This window comes from Microcaecilia unicolor, chromosome 10, assembly GCF_901765095.1.
Source record: "Microcaecilia unicolor chromosome 10, aMicUni1.1, whole genome shotgun sequence".
Lineage (NCBI taxonomy): Eukaryota > Metazoa > Chordata > Amphibia > Gymnophiona > Siphonopidae > Microcaecilia > Microcaecilia unicolor.
This window is the reverse complement of record NC_044040.1, coordinates 35,489,088-35,508,008: the sequence shown is the minus strand read 5'-3', so window position 1 is coordinate 35,508,008 and position 18,921 is coordinate 35,489,088. Positions and strand designations below refer to the sequence as shown.

General features: G+C 41.2%; 1 protein-coding gene across 1 annotated transcript in view; it reads right to left on the bottom strand.

The window, feature by feature from the left end:
• Positions 1 to 7,615: 7,615 nt before the first annotated feature.
• Positions 7,616 to 18,921, bottom strand: part of CDHR3 (cadherin related family member 3) — a 99,105-nt gene continuing 87,799 nt past the window's right edge. The window contains exon 16 of the mRNA XM_030216752.1: positions 7,616 to 8,010. Within this exon, the coding sequence (XP_030072612.1) occupies positions 7,616 to 8,010 (395 nt within the window). The remainder of the gene's footprint in view (positions 8,011 to 18,921) is intronic.

The following is an 18,921-nucleotide window of genomic DNA, read 5'->3' as shown; positions in this document are numbered from 1 at the left end:
TTACCACTGTCCTCTTCTCTTAACAGGACTCAAGATTATTCTTCTAGCTATTTATCAGGGACGTAGCCAGACATCCAACTTTGAGTGGGCCTGGACCCAAGATGGGTGGGCAGAAGAACCCCTCCCTGTCCCACAGGTGATTTGATCTCTCCTTGTCTCACCTGCATACCATCTGCTATTTACAAGGTATGCAGGAGGGACAGTTGTTGGGAGTTTTCAGCTGGTGGGGCTTGGGAATCCCTGCTAGCCACATCATAGGTGTGCTGCTACTGGTTGGGCCTGGGCCCACCCTTGGCTACCTCACTGATTTAGGTCCTAAACTCTGGAATGAGCTTCCATGTTAGATTCAGGACCAGCCCATCATTACATCTTTCAAACTGGCACTAAAAACTCACCTTTTCAGAATTGCATTTAACCCTCCTTCATAACCCTTCCCTTTTGTCCAATTTTTCTGATTTCCTCCCTCTTTTCTCTGTCTCCTCCCCTTGCTCCTTCTCACTCCACAGTGTTCCCCCCCACCCATTCCTTCTCCATTTTTCTTCTTTTTTTTGGTCTCTTCCATTTCTCTCTTTCTTCTATGCCCTAGTTTTGAATTTGTTTTTGTAAATCACATTGAAGCCTTGGCTAGGCCTCAATGCGTGCCCAAAACATGCGTCCACACTTCTGCAGGCCATTTTTTACCGCAGCTTAGAAAAAGGACCCCTAAACTAAGTGTGCCTTGAGCTTTTATACTTCCTGGCTCCACCCCTCTCATGTCATTTCCCCTTTGGGTGGAACTGTGAGTTTTAAGGTGGTTTTGACACTATGTGAGAGTATCTTTAAAGGGAAGTGGCAGCATCCTATAGATTCCTTCACAGTAGGATAATGGTGATGTTTGACTGAAGGTGATTTTTTATAATCTGCATAGATTTTTAGATATGTGGACTATAATTATTTTAAATAATAAATCTCTGCTTCCTCCTCTCCCCCTTACCCCCAAGCCCCTTTGTGCATTCTAATTCTTCCACTCTCACGGGGCCATAATTTGACTTTATATTTGGAGTGGCTTAATAAGACCTCCACCTGCTCTACTACCTACACACTCTTAGCCTATGCTCCTCACTTCTCCTTGATCCAGGCTTCTGTTTCATTCAGCTCCCCAGTAGGTTATATCTCACTTCTCCCTAGCCATCTTTTCTTCTTATGCAGGCTTGCTTCATCCATTCCTTTAGTTCTCTCCTTCTCCAGCAGGTAAGACTTCCCTTCATTGGTAGGCTCTGCTCCCCTCTCAATCTGTGATTTCCCTTCCCACACAGGCTTGAATCAGTTCTGTAAGCTACCCTCCTTGACTTTAGGCACATTCCTGTTTACTGGGACTGCTACCTCCCAAATCCTGGAGCCAGAGGCGTAGCTAAGTGGGTCGCTAGGGCAGCCGCTGCTTCACCAAAATGGACTTCCAATGGCGCCAGCATCTATTTTTCATGTGTTCTGTCATGTTTAAAATATGCGCCGGCACCGTCGACGGGCGGATCTCCACTCCCCCCGCACCCTCAACCTGGCTACATTACTGCCTGGAGCACTTCTCCCTGTACTTACAGATTCCAGGCCAGTAGCAGTCCCATGCCTGCAAAGTCCACAAAAGATACTCTGATCCCTGCTTGCCCTGAACCCTGTCAGTTATAAGGATGGGCTGTCATTTGCAACCACATTTTATTTATTTATTAATGTATTTATTAGGATTTATTTACCGCCTTTTTGAAAGAATTCACTCAAGGAGGTATACAGTAAATAGAAAATGTCAACGACAAATTCCATGTCGTTGCATGTCGTTAACAAATGGAAATAAGCAGAAAAATGCATTTTGTATTTATTCATTTTCTGATAATAGTGTGCACTCCGTAAACAGTTCACAGTATTTGTAAAGGGAGTGCACTCTGCAATAGTGTAGGCATTTATGAACCATGTAAAAACTACACTGGCTCCCAATCAAAGAACGCATAGCTTTCAAAATCTGCACTCTGGTTCACAAAATTATCTACGGTGAAGCCCCGGGATACATGACAGACTTGATCGACCTACCAACTAGAAATACATCCAAATCAACACGAACGTACCTAAATCTGCACTACCCAAGCTGCAAAGGACTCAAATACAAATCAACTTATGCATCCAGTTTCTCCTACATAAGCACACAACTGTGGAATGCATTACCAAAAGCCGTGCAAACTACATACGACCACCTAAACTTCCAGAAAAAACTAAAAACTAACCTGTTTAAACAGGCATACCCTACCAATCCAACATAAATGCCTGATCTCTGCAACACAACAAAACTAAAGTACGTAATGGACATAACACAACTCTTCCGTTGTACAATGCCCTAATGTGGCTGTGCCACATGAACTTTATCTTACCACAATATCACAAATGCCTCTCCGGTACTATGTAAGCCACATTGAGCCTACAAATAGGTGGGAAAATGTGGGATACAAATGTAACAAATAAAATAAATAAATAAATAAAACCATCATATATGCACAAATAGTGCATGCATGCACACACTATCGGGAAATGTATGCACAAATAGTGCATGCATGCACACACTATCGGGAAAGAGTGTGCACCTTTTGTAAACAGTGTACACTCATTTGAAAGAGCATGCGTTTTCAACAACATTGTTCCTGTGAAGGCATAAGGGGAAAACAAAAATGAACAAAACAAACATTCCTGAAAACAACATGGGAAGTTACACAAAATGAAAAATTTCCAGATGCCCATCTTTGTTCACCAAGGATCACAACTACATGTGGTGCATCCTTTGTCTCCACAGCTTGTTACTTTTTCACTTTTTTTTATCTTGGCAAATAAATATACTAGCAGTAAGGTACAGCTTTTTAAAATGAAATGCTTTTTTAAAACTGCTAAATATATTGGTGGGTACCGCTGAATCTAAACATAGCCGTCATGGTAACCAGCTCATCTCTTCAATACAGATCTTGCACATCCACCTGAAAATGCATCTTTCCATCTAAAGCTGATGAACCCCTATGTCTCTCCACAGGAGACCGAAACAAAGGAGTTCTGACTGTTTTAAACCAACTGAAGCAGTCCAGACACAGAAGCAACAAGGCAACATATTCACAGAAGAACACAGGAGCAATGCAGGTAGGAGGAAAAACAGAATCTTTATTTAAAACACACAGAAATTCATACAAAGAGACCAGAACAAGAATAGGGGTCGAGCAGCCCTGAAGGTGCTTTGTGTTCTTGATCCATGATAAATGAACTGATTCACTAAGGGGCCCTTTTACTAAGCCGCCGTAGGCTGTACGCACGTGCAGCGCACACCCAAATGAGACTACCACCAGGCCAATGCGCCCCCTGGCAATAACTTCAGATTTGGCGCGCACCCATAACACCGGGATGAATTATTTATTTATTTCCTCTCACACGCACCGCTAGATCAATGGGTGGTGTTAAGGGCTCAGGACAGTTTTGGGCGCGTGCTGGTTTCAGTTTTACTGCAGGCCCTTGTCCCAGCCCATTAAAAAAAAAAGCCCTTTTTTGCAGATGCGGTAAAACCTGGCCCAGTCCGCGCCCAATACATGCGCCTACACTACCGCAGCCCACTTTTTACCGTGACTTAGTAAAAAGAGACCCTAAGGGACATCTTTCCTAAAATATGGTAAACGTGTGTAATTACTGTGTGTTAATTGCCAAAATGAACATGTGATAACTGGAAAACCTCTGTGTTAACTGTTGGGGGTGTTCCTTGCATCTTCTCATTCAGTTATCACAAAAGAAACGTTTCGGTTGTGGGTTAATGGCACTGCAGATAATGGAATGCAGTTAGTTACACCTATTTGGAAAGACTTAACTGCACAGTTTTATCTACCACTTTAATAGGTAATTCATGGTAACTAAGGCCCTGATGCTCAGAAGCAAATACGGCAGCAAGAGGCCATTAGCACCAGATTAGCGCCCTCATTTGGTAGTACGGAATGTTCAGAGGGCTCCAGCGCAGGGAACAGGGTGCGCGCCAAAAGGATGGTGCAAACTGCATGCTAATAGCATTTAAATTAGGCCATTTCCTATTCCCTCCAATGCTTGAAAAGCGCCTGAACAAGGGTGTCCTTTACTGCTGGGAACCTATCGCCAGCTCCAAGCTGGCATTAGGCATCTGAAGAGGCTGAGAAGTGGAGGGACGAACAGGAAAAAGCGTGGAGCTACTTTCCCATTCCATCTTCTCTTTTTACCTGTGCCTATTTCTTTATTGTTCTATCTTGATCTCTGGTTCCAAGCTCTTAATCTCCTCTTATTCTCTTTCCCTCTCTCTTCTTGCCCATCTCCTCTCTGGTAAATAAGGGGAACCTGGAGACCTTTCAGAAGTTTCAAACCCTACAGAACAGTTAGTCGTGAAGAGTGGAAGCTGTCCTGATGCCTTTAGAGCTCTTGGCTCACCTTTTCTCTCTTGATGCAGGTGGAGGCAACTGGCAGCTCTTCCTCCTCCTGCCTTCCTCCCCCCTCTGATATTCTGGGCATGCGCTCAAGAGTACAACTCTGGAGCGTATGCGCCGGGCACCATCCTCCCCTTAACTTCCGAACAACTTCCTAATGCTCAGTGCTAAGAGCGTTCCTATATTTGCATCTCATTAGCATTGAGCATTAGGGAGTTGTTCTGATGCGCTGTTCTGGCACTATTTGTCTCGTGGCGTAGCCAGACCCAGTATTTTGGATGGGCCCAGATGGGCCCTTCCGTACCATGCCACCCCCCCGAGACCTAAAAGAGCCATAGGATTTTTTCACCTACCTCATCAACATCTCTCCTCCTCCGTGATGTCTCGGCATCTGCCTGCTTGTTGCTGAACCCAGTCCTTCCCCAATGTACCCTACAGGCGTCCCCAGTGCCTGCAGTGATCCAATATTGCTGCCTATGCTGGCCCCGCAGGCTTCCATTGACTGGATCCCGCAAGACAGGAAGCAGAAAGTGACATAAACGAGGGCGGGACCCAGCCAATGGATGCCTGTGGGGCTGGCGCAGGCAGCAATAATGGATCACTGCAGGCGCTGGGGACACCTATAAGGTATACTGGGGAGGGACGGGGTTCAATGATGGTAAGGCAGATCCTGGGGTGCTGCGGAGAAGATGTTGATGTGGGGTTCTGCCACTGGGTGGGCCTGAGCCAAGAATGGGTGGGCCTGTGCCCACCCAGGCCCACCGATAGCTATGCCTTTTGTCTAAATGTTCAGTACACTGCTGGAGGTTTGATCATTGGGCTTTAAATGTTATGGTGCAGTCCTCATCCATGCTTTACCCCATTCCACCTTAGCATGCAAGTTGCACATGCTCAGTTTCACTAAACCAAGCATGCACATGATGTGAGAGGAAGCAGGGCAGGCAATGCGCAGAGAACAGCGCTGGAGAAAGGCTTCAGCTGGCAGGGGTTGGAGATCCTCACCAGCCAAACCAGGGTCCTCAGATCCAATTTGGGGGGCCCAGGCCCCCAAGGCCCCCCATAGCTGGGATGGAAGACTGTGTGGAAGGGGGAAGGAAAGAAAGGGAGATATGTAGCACCCACCATGGGTGGGCAGGGGAGAAGAGAGAGGTTTCGAGCTCAGGGCTGAATTTACCAATGGGCAGCTGGGCCCCTTTATGCAGGGGCCCGGGGCAACTGCCCCTTTTGCCCATCGGTCAAAGCGGCCCTGAACCCAATACTAAATAAGGTGGATTCAGCCCCAGAAATCCCTGGCAGACTTGCAAGCTAGTCCTAGTGAACACAAATAAGAGTTGTTCATGTCCCACACAAAAAAAAATAAAAAACTCTAAGATGCACAGAAAAAGGTCACTTCACTTCTGTAACTAACTGACTTGAAATTAGAGAGGAGGTCTCATATAATGCAAACTCTATAAGTGCTTATTGTTTATTTTAAGCCTTGTTGGTGTTTTTCTTTTGCTTTTTACATTTTATTTACATTCAAGTTTCATTCAGTCAAGTCTTAACAGGACAAACCTGAGCTTTTAGACACTTTGAGGTGTTTTGGTACATTTCTGCTGTCTCATTTTAGAAAGAAAAAAAAAAAAATCAAACAGCGCATATCGTATCAAAGTATACTTAACTCTAAAATGTGCATTGGAGATTATAAGAGCCTGACTTATCAAAGCTTCTGTTTTCATGCAAGGTTTTCACCCAGTCCCAGAAAAAATGGGAGTGTGTTGTTGGATCAAGGGGTGTGAGAATAATCCCCTACCCTGAGAGGGCCCTTGCTTTCCACAAGGAGGGAGGGCTAGGAGGGAGTTGTGGGTTCCTGAATGTCCACAATTGTTTTAAAGGGGAAGGAACGAGGGCCCCAGAGAGCCTGTGGGAACTAACTAACATTTAACACCCTACCCCTGTTAGGTGATTGCAGCATCCTCAAGGTGGTACTAAATTAAATTTAGTGATTATGGCAGATCCTCAAGGACCACAAACCAGTCTGGTTTTCAAGATTTCCCTCTGAATATGCACAAAGTATATCTACATACAGTGAAGACAGTACATGCAAAATAAAGTATATGAATATATTCATCGAGGAAGTCCTGAAAACCAGACTGGTCTGCAGCACCGGAGAACCAGATTTGGGAACCCTTGAACGAGGTCAGCAGATAGCTTTTGAATTCATTATGACTCTATTTACATAATTTACATGTGCATTCCTGATTTAGCATGGGTTTTCTCCTATGGTAAATTGCTGGTACTAGCCTATTATTTACTGTATGTACTAAACCCAAAATTTTGCATGCGGTTATAGAATAGAGGTAGTTACTCGTACAATATGATTAACTAATTGCCATTAAATTAGTGGTAAATGCCAATAATTGGCATTAACAAGTACTAATTAGTACAAATTTGCCGACGCATGTGTAACAGACTTATGCCCCTATTCTATAAACAGTGCACCTAACTTCTCTCACGTGCAAATGTAAAGAGCACGCGAGCATGGGTGTGTCGGGGGCATTCTGATTATTCTTGTGGACTGTTGCATTTAGGTACCATCATTTATGCCAGCCACAGACACTGGATAAGTGGTCATGTCTAAATTTGGTGCGTAATGTGGACTTACGCTGGCATTCTATAACAGATTTAGTGCGCAACTCTGACCAGTTTTTTGGCATCTAACTTTTAGCGACCTATATAGAATTTACCCCTAATTGATGACAGGTAGAAATTCAGTCCCTTATTCTCTTTGGGAACACCCTTTGGTAAATGGACTCCTACTGCAAAGACTAATGGAGGAAATAGAAATGTTACAAAAATGAATTAGTCTAGTTCACTGCTGAGAATAAAGTAGTTTGCAAATCTGAGATATCTTGTGGTAGTGTACAGCTCTACACCACTACTGATGACAGTTTCTTTTTGAAACAGATTTGTAATACGTTAGAAGAAAAAAACAACTCAAATTCTACAGGGAAATAACATCACCAATACCATTCAGCTGTTACCAGGATCCCATAACATGCAGAAGCTGTTAACTAAAATGCAGGCGATACAAACAAGTCCAAAACATTAGAAAAAATAATATGGAGGAAATGAGTAACGGTCCATTGCAGAGACCAGATTGGGCATGCAACGTAGGGAAAAATCAAGAGACCTCCCCTTTATTTGCTTCCTAAGTTCACATCCCCAGGTGTGTTGCCTTTATTCAAGTTAGGTTGTGGTGGGGTCTTGGGTGTTACTTTGGCTGATGGGTTTGGAGACCTCTTGCCCTCTCTTGACTTTTGCAATCCAGGGGTGGCTTGTTTCTCAGTCTCTAGACCCCCTTCTAAAGGTTTTGGTGCTTCCTTGGTGACTGCAGGCTTCACAGCTTTATCATCTGAGCTCTTCTCTTTCTTGCTTGGTGTCCCTGCTTGGCTTTTCCCTTCCGTAACATTAACTGGGGGAACTAGTAATTCTTGCACAGTTAGGTCCACTTTTGCTGGATCTGTAGGTTGCGTTGTATCTTTCCATCTTCTGGCTCCAGATTTTGAATTATATTCATACGTTTTGCCAGTGACTAGGGAAAAAAGTGTAGATAAAGGCTTATGAGTTAATTTCATGCACAGTTTTCCCCAAATTCTGTAAATAGTGCCCAAAGTTAGATACACAGTTGGGGGTCAGCTACGTGCATAACATACGGGCCCTTTGACTAAGCTATGGTAAAAAGGGCCCTGCGCTAGTGGCAGTGGCCTTTTATGCGTTGAGGCTTATTTTACCGCAGCAGGTAAAAAGGCCAAAAAAAGACATGACCATGTGGAGGGGAGAACTTACCGTAGCAATGAAAGGTCCAAAAGTTTCCACAGAAATTCAACACAAGAGAGAAGCAAGTGGAAACACAGTTTCAAGAGATCAAGCCAGGATCAGGGTTGAGATGCTCCAAAAAAAACTTTATTGAGGACCCAACACGGTCCGTGTTTCGGTTTTTTTAAAAAACCTTCATCAGGGGTCTAAAAGATAACAATCAATCATATATATTGTTAAATAAAAACAAATTAAATCAAATACATTACAACAAATATAGAAATGTAAAAATACACCACATATAACAAACATAATGTATAAATAAAAAGAATTTTAAAAAATTTTTCTATTATGAATCAAATTCATTGATCGAAAGTGTCGACTGAATCCATATATATATTGTTACTATCAAATGGATGTCATAGGGAACAAATGGTAAATCAATTATAAGTAATTAATTTATGAGACAATTAGTAAATTGATTATATGTAATTAAACCAACATTATAAAACCGTTTCCAAAAATATTATGTATTAAAATAATTTGATTAAGTATAAATATGACCCATAATATAGTGTATAAATTATGTATGATATATAACAGAACTGGTGTCTATGAATGGAAGAACAAAAAATATATATAAATGTCATGAATTTAACAGAAGGCATTAATGTCATGTATTAAAGAAAAGGCAATGATATGCTGAATAAGAAAAGGCAATGATATGCTAAATGAGAGATGAATAACAGGTAAATAACAAAAAGTTTACAGCAGATATTATCTTAATGAGAAAAAGCAATGATATGCTGAATGAAAAATAAATAACAGGTAAGTAACAGAAGATTTATCTGCTGTAAATCTTCTGTTACTTACCTGTTATTTATTTTTCATTCAGCATATCATTGCTTTTTCTCATTAAGATAATATCTGCTGTAAACTTTTTGTTATTTACCTGTTATTCATCTCTCATTTAGCATATCATTGCCTTTTCTTATTCAGCATATCATTGCCTTTTCTTTAATACATGACATTAATGCCTTCTGTTAAATTCATGACATTTATATATATTTTTTGTTCTTCCATTCATAGACACCAGTTCTGTTATATATCATACATAATTTATACACTATATTATGGGTCATATTTATACTTAATCAAATTATTTTAATACATAATATTTTTGGAAACGGTTTTATAATGTTGGTTTAATTACATATAATCAATTTACTAATTGTCTCATAAATTAATTACTTATAATTGATTTACCATTTGTTCCCTATGACATCCATTTGATAGTAACAATATATATATGGATTCAGTCGACACTTTCGATCAATGAATTTGATTCATAATAGAAAAATTTTTTAAAATTCTTTTTATTTATACATTATGTTTGTTATATGTGGTGTATTTTTACATTTCTATATTTGTTGTAATGTATTTGATTTAATTTGTTTTTATTTAACAATATATATGATTGATTGTTATCTTTTAGACCCCTGATGAAGGTTTTTTAAAAAAACCGAAACACGGACCGTGGGGAGAACTTACCGCCACCCATTAAGGTAAGGGCTCCTGTGCTAACCTGGTGGTAACTGATTATCGCCGGGTAACTGCTGTGGTAAAAAATAGGGACCTATTTTCCCTAGCACAGGAAATGACATGTGCCAGGGGCGGAACTACCACCAGTGCCTGCGTTGGGCCAGTGGTAGTTCTGGATTTCCGTGCGGTAAGGCCTCGGTGGGCTTACCGCTGCTTATAAAAGGGCCCCATCATGAATTAATTAGCACTAAATTGGCAAAGTATTGGTGAGAAATCCCCGTCATTGGTGTTAAGCACTAATTGTTTGCAGTTGCAGACATAACAGACTATTCTATAAACAGTGCACCTAACTTCTCGTTGGTGAGGCCCCACTTGGAGTATTATGTTCAGTTTTGGAGGACTTATCTTACTAAGGATGTAAAAAGTGATGGAAATGGTAGGGGGTTTAGGCTGCAAGATATACACGGAGAGACTTACTGACCTGAATATGTATACCCTGTGTTGAAGTTTATAAACTTTACTCCATATATGGTTTAACAGGTGCCGTACCTCTATTGTCACTATAGATGCTATAGGAATGTCGAGGGGTACTTGATCAATTTAAAACCAGAAATCATTGTTATACTTACATTCCCAGCAGAGGAAAGGAGAAACGGGGTGATATGATATAGACGTTCAAATATTTGAATGGTATTAATCTGCAAACAAACCTTTTCCAGAGACGGGAAGGCGCTAGAACTAGAGGACATGAATTGAGGTTTCGGGGGGGGGGGGGGGGGGGGGGGGTGTCTCCAGTTGGTTTTTATTGTCCTTTTCACAGTGATAGATATTCATTTGCTCCATCATCAATCGATATATAGTTGAGCATTCATCGATTGACCCCTGAGGAAGGCTTTCTAAAGCCGAAACACAGACCATGTAGGGTCCAAATAAAGTTTTGTATGGAGCATCTTATCCTGGTGTTTGGACTGATTTCTTGGACCTGGTTCTTTTCCACCCCGTTTTTGCTGTGTTCTGTTTTTGTGGAGAGTGTGAACCCCATTTGTTTTTGCGGGTGTATTTACGCAGCATCATTTATGCCAGCCATAGAGATGGCATAAGTGGTCACGCCTAAAGTTTGGTGTATAACTGCGGCCTTATGCTAGTATTTGGCACACAACTCTGCCATTCTAAAATACTAGCTTAGTGCCCAGTGGTTTTTTTGTGCCTAACTTTTAGCAACTTGTATAGAATTTACCCCTTTATGTTTCCTCAATATTTTTCATTGAGTGAGCCTTATATACGATAGCTAGGATGTGCTGTGAGATTGTTTTTAGAGGGAGGCATTTGGCCAGTCCATTCTGTGGTGCCTATAGTTCTGACGACTAGGTCTTGGAATGGGAGTTTGCTAAGTTAAAAAGTACAAGATATAATAAGTTGTATGTTTTGGTCTAGACCTGTTTTATTAATGAATAAGCCACAAAAAGATGCCCTAAATGACCAGATGACAACTGGAGAGAATCAGGGATGACCTCCCCCAGTGGTCACTAACCCCCTCCCCCCTAAAAATATGATTAAAAACATTACTTAGTAGACTCTATGCCAGCCTCAGATGTTCTACTCAGGTCCATTAGAGTAGCATGAAGGTCCCTGGAGTAATCTATTGGTGGGTGCAGTGCACTGCAGACAGGTGGACCCAGGCCCATACCTCCCCATACCTGTTACACTTGTGGTAGAAACTGTGAGCCCTCCAAAACTCACCAGAAACCCACTATACCCAAATATAGATGTTCCCTTCACCCATAAGGGCTATCGTAGTGCTGTACAGTTGGGGGTAGTGGATTTTGGGGGGGCTCAGCAGACAAGATAAGGGAGCAATGGTGAGATGTGTACCTCTAAGTATTTATTTGACATCCACTGCAGTGCCCCCCTAGGGTGCCCTGTTGGTCTCCTGGGATATCTGTGTTGCCAGTCTACTAAGAATGCTGACTCCTCCTACACCCCAATGGCTTAATTTTGTGCATTTTTCACTTGGACTTTTTTTTTTCAAAAATGAACCAAATAGATAAACCGCAATCTAGCAAATAGCCTTTTTCGAAAAAAAAAGATAGACTTTTTCTGTTTTGAAAATGGCTATATTCCCTACTTGAATTTTGTACGTATTTAGCAAAACAACCAAAGATGAACTTAGACGTCATATAAAAAATGCCCCTCATGGCACTTCTTTGTTTTTGAAATATACGGACTTTTTCTGGGACACAAAATCTGGATTTTTTTCTGGTTTAGTTACACAGCATGTTTCCCTTTCTCACAGCATGTGGAGTTGGCTGGGGGGGGGGGGGGGGGGGGGAAGGGAGGTCCAATAGTAGAAGCTATCAAGCAATTGTAATACTGCACTGATTTGAACCAAAAGTACTGTTCTGTGACTTTTTATCTTTTCCTTTCTATAAATGGTGGAAGAAAGCGTTTGAAGAATGTGGTACTTTTGATCACAATAAATTCTCCAGTTTCTCCATTTAATGTCAGACTGGAGCTCTCAGACAGCAATTCAGGAAGTTGATTTGCATAATAAACAACAGTTGAGTCAATCTCTACAAAACAAGCCTCTGGTTAAGAAAAAGGTTTTGAATATTTCCTTCTCCAACCAGGGCTGAAGCAATGGTATTAGGTATCCTAATACCTACCCCCCCCCCCCCCCAGCATAAATGCCTTTGAAAACTGTCCCAGTTTCTTTGAGAAACTCATTTTGCTGTATGAATAAATTTAGAATTCTGATTTATGGGTTTTATTTATCGTTAATCCAAGAAGTAGGGAAGGGACATTAAGTAACCAATCCAAACAGGACTCCAGAAGTTAATGAAGAAAGAACTACTGCTACTACTAATCATTTCTATAGCGCTACTGGACGTACGAAGCACTGTACACTTGAACATGAAGAGACAGTCCCTTGTACACTTGAACATGAAGAGACAGTCCCTGCTCGACAGAGCTTAAATTCTAATTAGGACAGACAAACAGGGCAAACAAGAGATAAGGGAATATTAAAGTGAGGATGATAAAATAAGGGTCCTGAACAAGTGAATAAGGGTTAGGAGTTAAAAGCAGCATCAAAAAGTGGGCTTTTAGCTTAGATTTGAAGATGGCCAGAGATGGAGCTTGACGTACCGGCTCAGGAAGTCTATTCCAGGCATATGGTGCAGCAAGATAAAAGGAAGGGAGTCTGGAGTTAGCAGTGGAGGAGAAGGGTGCAGATAAGAGAGATTTACCCAGTGAACGGAGTTCCCGGGGAGGAGATGAGAGTGAAGAGGTACTGAGGAGCTGCAGAGTGAATGCACTTATAGGTCAATAAGAGGAGTTTGAATTGTATGCAGAAATGGATAGGAAGCCAGTGAAGTGACTTGAGGAGAGGGCTAATATGAGCATAACGACACTGGCGGAATATTAGTTGTGCAGCAGAATTTTGAACAGATTGAAGAGGAGAGAGATGGCTATGTGGGAGACCTGTGAGAAGCAAGTTGCAATAGTCTAAGCGAGAGGTGATAAGAGTGTGGATGAGAGTTCTGGTAGTGTGCTAAGAAAGGAAAGGGCAAATTTTGCTGATATTATAGAGAAAGAAACGACAGGTTTTAGCAGTCTGCTGAATATATGCAGAGAAGGAGAGGGAGGTCGAAGATGACCCCAAGGTTACGAGCTGATGAGACAGGAAGGATGAGAGTGTTATCCACAGAAATAGAGAATGGGGGAGGAGGAGAGGTTAGTTTAGGGAGAAAGGTAAGAAGCTCAGTCTTGGTCATGTTTAGTTTCAGATGGCGCTGAGACATCCAGGCAGCAATGTCAGACAGGCAGGCAGATACTTTGGCCTGCATTTTGGCTGAGATTTCTGGTGTGGAGAGGTAGATCTGGGTGTCATCAGCGTAAATATGATACTGAAAACCATGGGATGAGATCAGAGTACCAAGGGAAGAAGTATAGATGGAGAAAAGAAGAGGTCCCATGACAGATCCCTGAGGTACACTAACTGACAGTGGGATAGAAGCAGAGGAGGATCCACTAGAGTATACACTAAAGGTACGCTGGGAGAGATAAGAAGAAAACCAGGAAAGAACAGAGCTCTGAAATCCAAGTGAGGACAGCGTATCAAGGAGTAGGCTGTGATCAACAGTGTCAAAAGCAGCAGATAGATTGAGAAGGATGAGGATAGAATAGAGACCTTTGGATCTGGCCAGGAACAGATCATTGGAGACTTTAGCAAGCGCTGTTTTAGTTGAATGAAGGGGGCAAAAGCCAGATTGAAGTGGATCAAGAATAGCTTGAGATGAAAGAAAGTCAAGGCAATGGCGGTGAACAGCACGTTCAAGTACCTTGGATAGGAAAGGGAGGAGGGAGATGGGGTGATAGTTGGAAGGACAGGTAGGGTCCAATGAAGCTTTTTTAAGGAGTGGTGTGACTATGGCATGTTTGAAGGCATCAGGAACAGTCACAGTGGACAGTGAAAGATTGAGGATATGACAGATAAAAGGGGTGACAGTAGGAGAGATAGTGTTAAGTAGATGGGTGGGAATAGGATCAGAGGAACAGGTAGTTAATTTCGAGAAACTAAGAAAGAAGTGTTTATTGCCACAAAAAGGTTCAATGGACTTGACATTGTCCTGTGTTATGGCAGTAATATGCTTGCTTCATGAGTCAAAGTCTCTGTATAAACCACAACCTATCTCTTCAAAAAATTCTTTGGCTAAACACAAAGGTATTGCCGCCTCCTTCAACACTAGACCCTCAAAACTATATGAATAAATACCACCAGAACTCAATAATGAACACAAGAACCACCGCCACCTTTTTCTCTTCAAATCTGTCTCTTCAGAAACTATATAAACAACTACACGAATTATGGATGCCCTCTCCATATCATACAACACTATTGTGACTCCACCAAAATGTAAACTGTAAGCCACTTTGAACCAAAATTTATTTTAGTGGCATACAAGAATACATAAATAAATAACTAAATAAAAGCATTGTTCTCCCAAGAAAGATAAAGGTGGCACAAAGCCACTGTGATTTAAGATTCTGCAACCAGAATGTGAAACGCCATAAAGCCCACTTTCTTAAGCCATAGTGGCTTTCTGCCACTTTTATCTCTCTTGGGAGAACAACGCTTTTGGTTTATACAGACTGACTCCTGTAGCAGGCATATCACTGCCGAAACATGGGGCCATGTCGAGTCCATTGAACCTTTTTGTGGAATAAACATTTCCTTCTTCTTTAACCTCTGGAGTCCTGTTTGGATTGGTAACCTAATGTCCTTCCCTACACCTTGGATTAGTATTGTAGGGAATCCTTCCTTGATTCGTCAGGTGTTTTTATTTATTGTTGTCTTATGCTTTTGAAAGATGTTAATTGTGATGTGCTTTAGGATAATATTCTTTGGCTTGTTTACCACAGAAAATATTTCTGATCTTTCTCCCTGCAAATCCGTGAGTGGGTGTATTTGTGATTGTCGATGTTGTAGGTGATTATACATTAATTATATCATAACTGTGAATGACACTTCTTTGCATTCATTTATTTCATGGAAAAGAAGACAACACTGAAAGGAGCGTAGGTTCAATGCAAAGATCTCATGGCAGCCTGTGTGTTGACCTTTATTCCTCCATATTGAGGTGAGCTAAAACATCAAGAAGGTAATTTTATAATTGAGCACCTATTTCAAGCCTATTTTATAAAGAAACGTTGGTGCATACTTTTCTTTGTAAAACACTAGCATAAATGGTAAAAATGTGCCTTCATTTAAGGTGCAATCACTTACACATAGCCCTGTGGTTGATGGAAATGACTTTGCCTATATTTAGAATGAATATATCTAAATTATAATATTCTATACTTTATGGGCTAGATTCTATATATCGCACCTCGATTTCCACGAGGAAATCAAAGCGTATTCTATAAAGTACACTTTAATTTAGGGGTACCTTACAGAATGCTGTTCTGCGTGTCAAAAAGGTGTAAATCCGGACACTTAAATTAGAAGCGAAGCAGGTGTATTCTATAACAATGTGCATAGATTTTAGAAACGCCCATGACCTGCCCATTCCACTCCCATAATCATGGCCACTTTTCAACTATGCGACTTACACATGTACATTAACACACACATGGAAATGACTAAAATATTGACATTTACATGCATTGTTCTTGTGTAAAGCTACGTTCCAACTTATAGAATTACCCCCCCTCCTCGTACATTACTTTATTCAAACAGATCATTGGAATGAAGCTGCATTTTAATTGCTGTAAAGCCATCACTGTTTTTGTTCTCCATGCAGGAGGCATGGCAGTTCTGTTGAAAAGGAATTATGGATTTTAAATATTATATAGGTATTTTCAGGCCTGTTAAATTGTTAAACAGCCCAATACTATCTGTATAAATGTGACCTGGGATAAAGGCAGAAGTGGTCTAAAAAATTATCTGCATACTGCTAGCATGCTTACTACTCAATCTGCATAATATATGGATTAAGTTAGCGACCGGTGCCAGCATTTAACTTAAGCCGGTGACTGTGCCAGCTGAATATTGGCTTGATTGATCCTTGACATTCTGTCTTCCTATATATGATGACAATTCCAGCTCATGTTGTACAAGAAATATAGTTTAAATTCTTACTTGGATCTACAGCTTCTCCATCAAACACAGTGTTCAGCTTGGTCATTTCCTATCAAGAGAAACAAGAAATGACATGCAGTGATGTATCAGAAACTTTAACAATAAATCATTAGCTAGCAGACCTGTTTAGAATACTAGCCCAGCCAGCCAGGTTTTTAGGATATCCACAATGAATAATCATGAGATCAATTTGCATGCATTGAGGGGCATAACTGAACGAAAACGTCTATCTCCATGGGCGTTTATCTCCGAGAATGGGTCCGTGAAGGGGCGGACCGAACCGTATTTTCGAAAAAAATAGACTTCCATGTTTTATTCGACAATTTGTGAGCTGGGCGTTTTTGTTTTTCAGTGATAATGGAAAATGAAAGCGCCCAGCTCAAAAACGAATAAATCCAAGGCATTTGTTCGTGGGAGGGGCCAGGATTCATAGTGCACTGGTCCTCCTCACATGCCAGGACACCAACCGGGCACCCTAGGGGGCACTTTTACAAAAACAAAAAAAAAGGTAAAAGAGCTCCCAGGTGCATAGCACCCTTCCCTTGTGTGTTGAGCTCCCCACATCCCCCTCAAAACCCACTGCCCACAAGTCTACACCATTATTATAGCCCTAAGGGGTGAAGAGGGGCACCTACATGTGGGTACAGTGGGTTTGGGGGGTTGGACGACTAATAAGCATTAAGCAGCACAATTGTAACAGGTAGGGGGGGATGGGCCTGGGTCCACCTGCCTGAAGTCCACTGCACCCCCTAACAACTGCTCCAGGGACCTGCATACTGCTGCCAGGGAGGTGGGTATGACATTTGATGGTGAAAATAAAAAGTTGTGAAACATCATTTTTTGTGGTGGGAGGGGGTTAGTGACCACTGGGGGAGTCAGGGGAGGTCATCCCCGATTCCCTCTGGGGGTAATCTGGTCATTTAGGGCACTTTTTGGGGCCTTATTCGTGAAAAAACAGGTTCCAGGAAAAGTGCCCTAAATTCTAGCTACAAACGCATACGTTTTTTCCATTATTGGCGAAAGGCGCCCATCTCTCCTCGGCCGATAACCACGCCCCAGTTCCACCTTCGCCACGCCTCCAACACGCCCCCGTCAACTTTGTACGCTTCCGCGATGGAGTGCAGTTGAAAACGTCCAAAATCGCCTTTCCATTATACCGATTTATTCGTTTTTGTGAGTTAAACATCTGTCTCCCGATTTGGGTCGAAATCTAGGCGTTTTTCTCTTTCAATTATAAGCTGGATTGCCTCCTTAGTATACAAATATATCTCATGCATATTCATTGTGGATATCCTGAAAACCTGACTGGCTGGGGTTCCACAGGTCAGGTTAGGGAATCAGTGCTTTATAAATATAGAATTTGCCATTTTCGTTTTCAAGTCCTATACAAAACCATAAAGTCCTATATGAAACCATGTTCCTCAAGAATGCATTCCATTAGTGTCTACGCCACAGTACTCTCACCATCTTCTCTTGAATCTTGTATCATTTCCTAACTCAATGCTTTATTTAAATGCCAAGAACATTGTTCCTATTACCTTCACTCCCTTTGTTCCTTTCATGTATTGAAACATGCTAGCAGGCAAGCTATATTAGCAGGTCTTGCATGTCAATTTTGTGAGTATACAACTGTATAATAAATTGAGAAGCTGTTTGAATGAAAAGCCCTATAGAAAGCTACTCATTGTTCCCATACCCTTGCACTGACTTGTCTACTGCATATTTGCCTTTTATATATAACTAGGTAGTCCTTCATTGTAATGCAAACATTAAATAATAATAACAATGAAAAACAAATAAAGTTACCCTGGACACTCCACTTACATGGTGCGGTCAATTACATTTTAAGTAAACAACACATAGATCCTTTGAAACTCAGCTTAACAATATAGTTCAGGTTGGAAAGCAAGAGCTCTGTTTGGAAGTAAGTTACTTTTTTCTTGTCACGTTTAAAGATTTTCGGCAATAAACAAATCTGAGGTTAATTAGATCCTCAGTACAGGTCTACACAGTGCTGTGCATCAGCAATTGTGTATTAATTGGGGGAAACAACAGAAATATGGACGTAAATGGGAAGAAAACACACTGTAATGCTTTACATGAAAGAGGAGAAGGGGGTCATGTTCTTCAGATTAATGCTGCTGCTGAATAGCAATTTGGATAATATTGAATGAGGATTATATGGACATGCATCACAAGCCCCATCGCAGAAAGTACAGAAATCTCAAATGTTCCGTAAAGAAAACATGTTCCTCGTCTCTCAATATTTAACTTAAAGAAACAGGCCAATAAAAAGTACTTGGTTACAAATAATAATAATAATAAGACATTTACTGGGTACCTTTTACTTACCCAAACAATTTCTGATTTATCTTTTTTTTCTGCTTTCTATGGGATATAAAAATATGTATTTCAGTTACGGAAGGCAAACAGTATATTGTATGGAGATGTAGTTCTTACCTATACTGAGACATAAGCTACAGCAGCTGTTATCTTTCTAAGTGC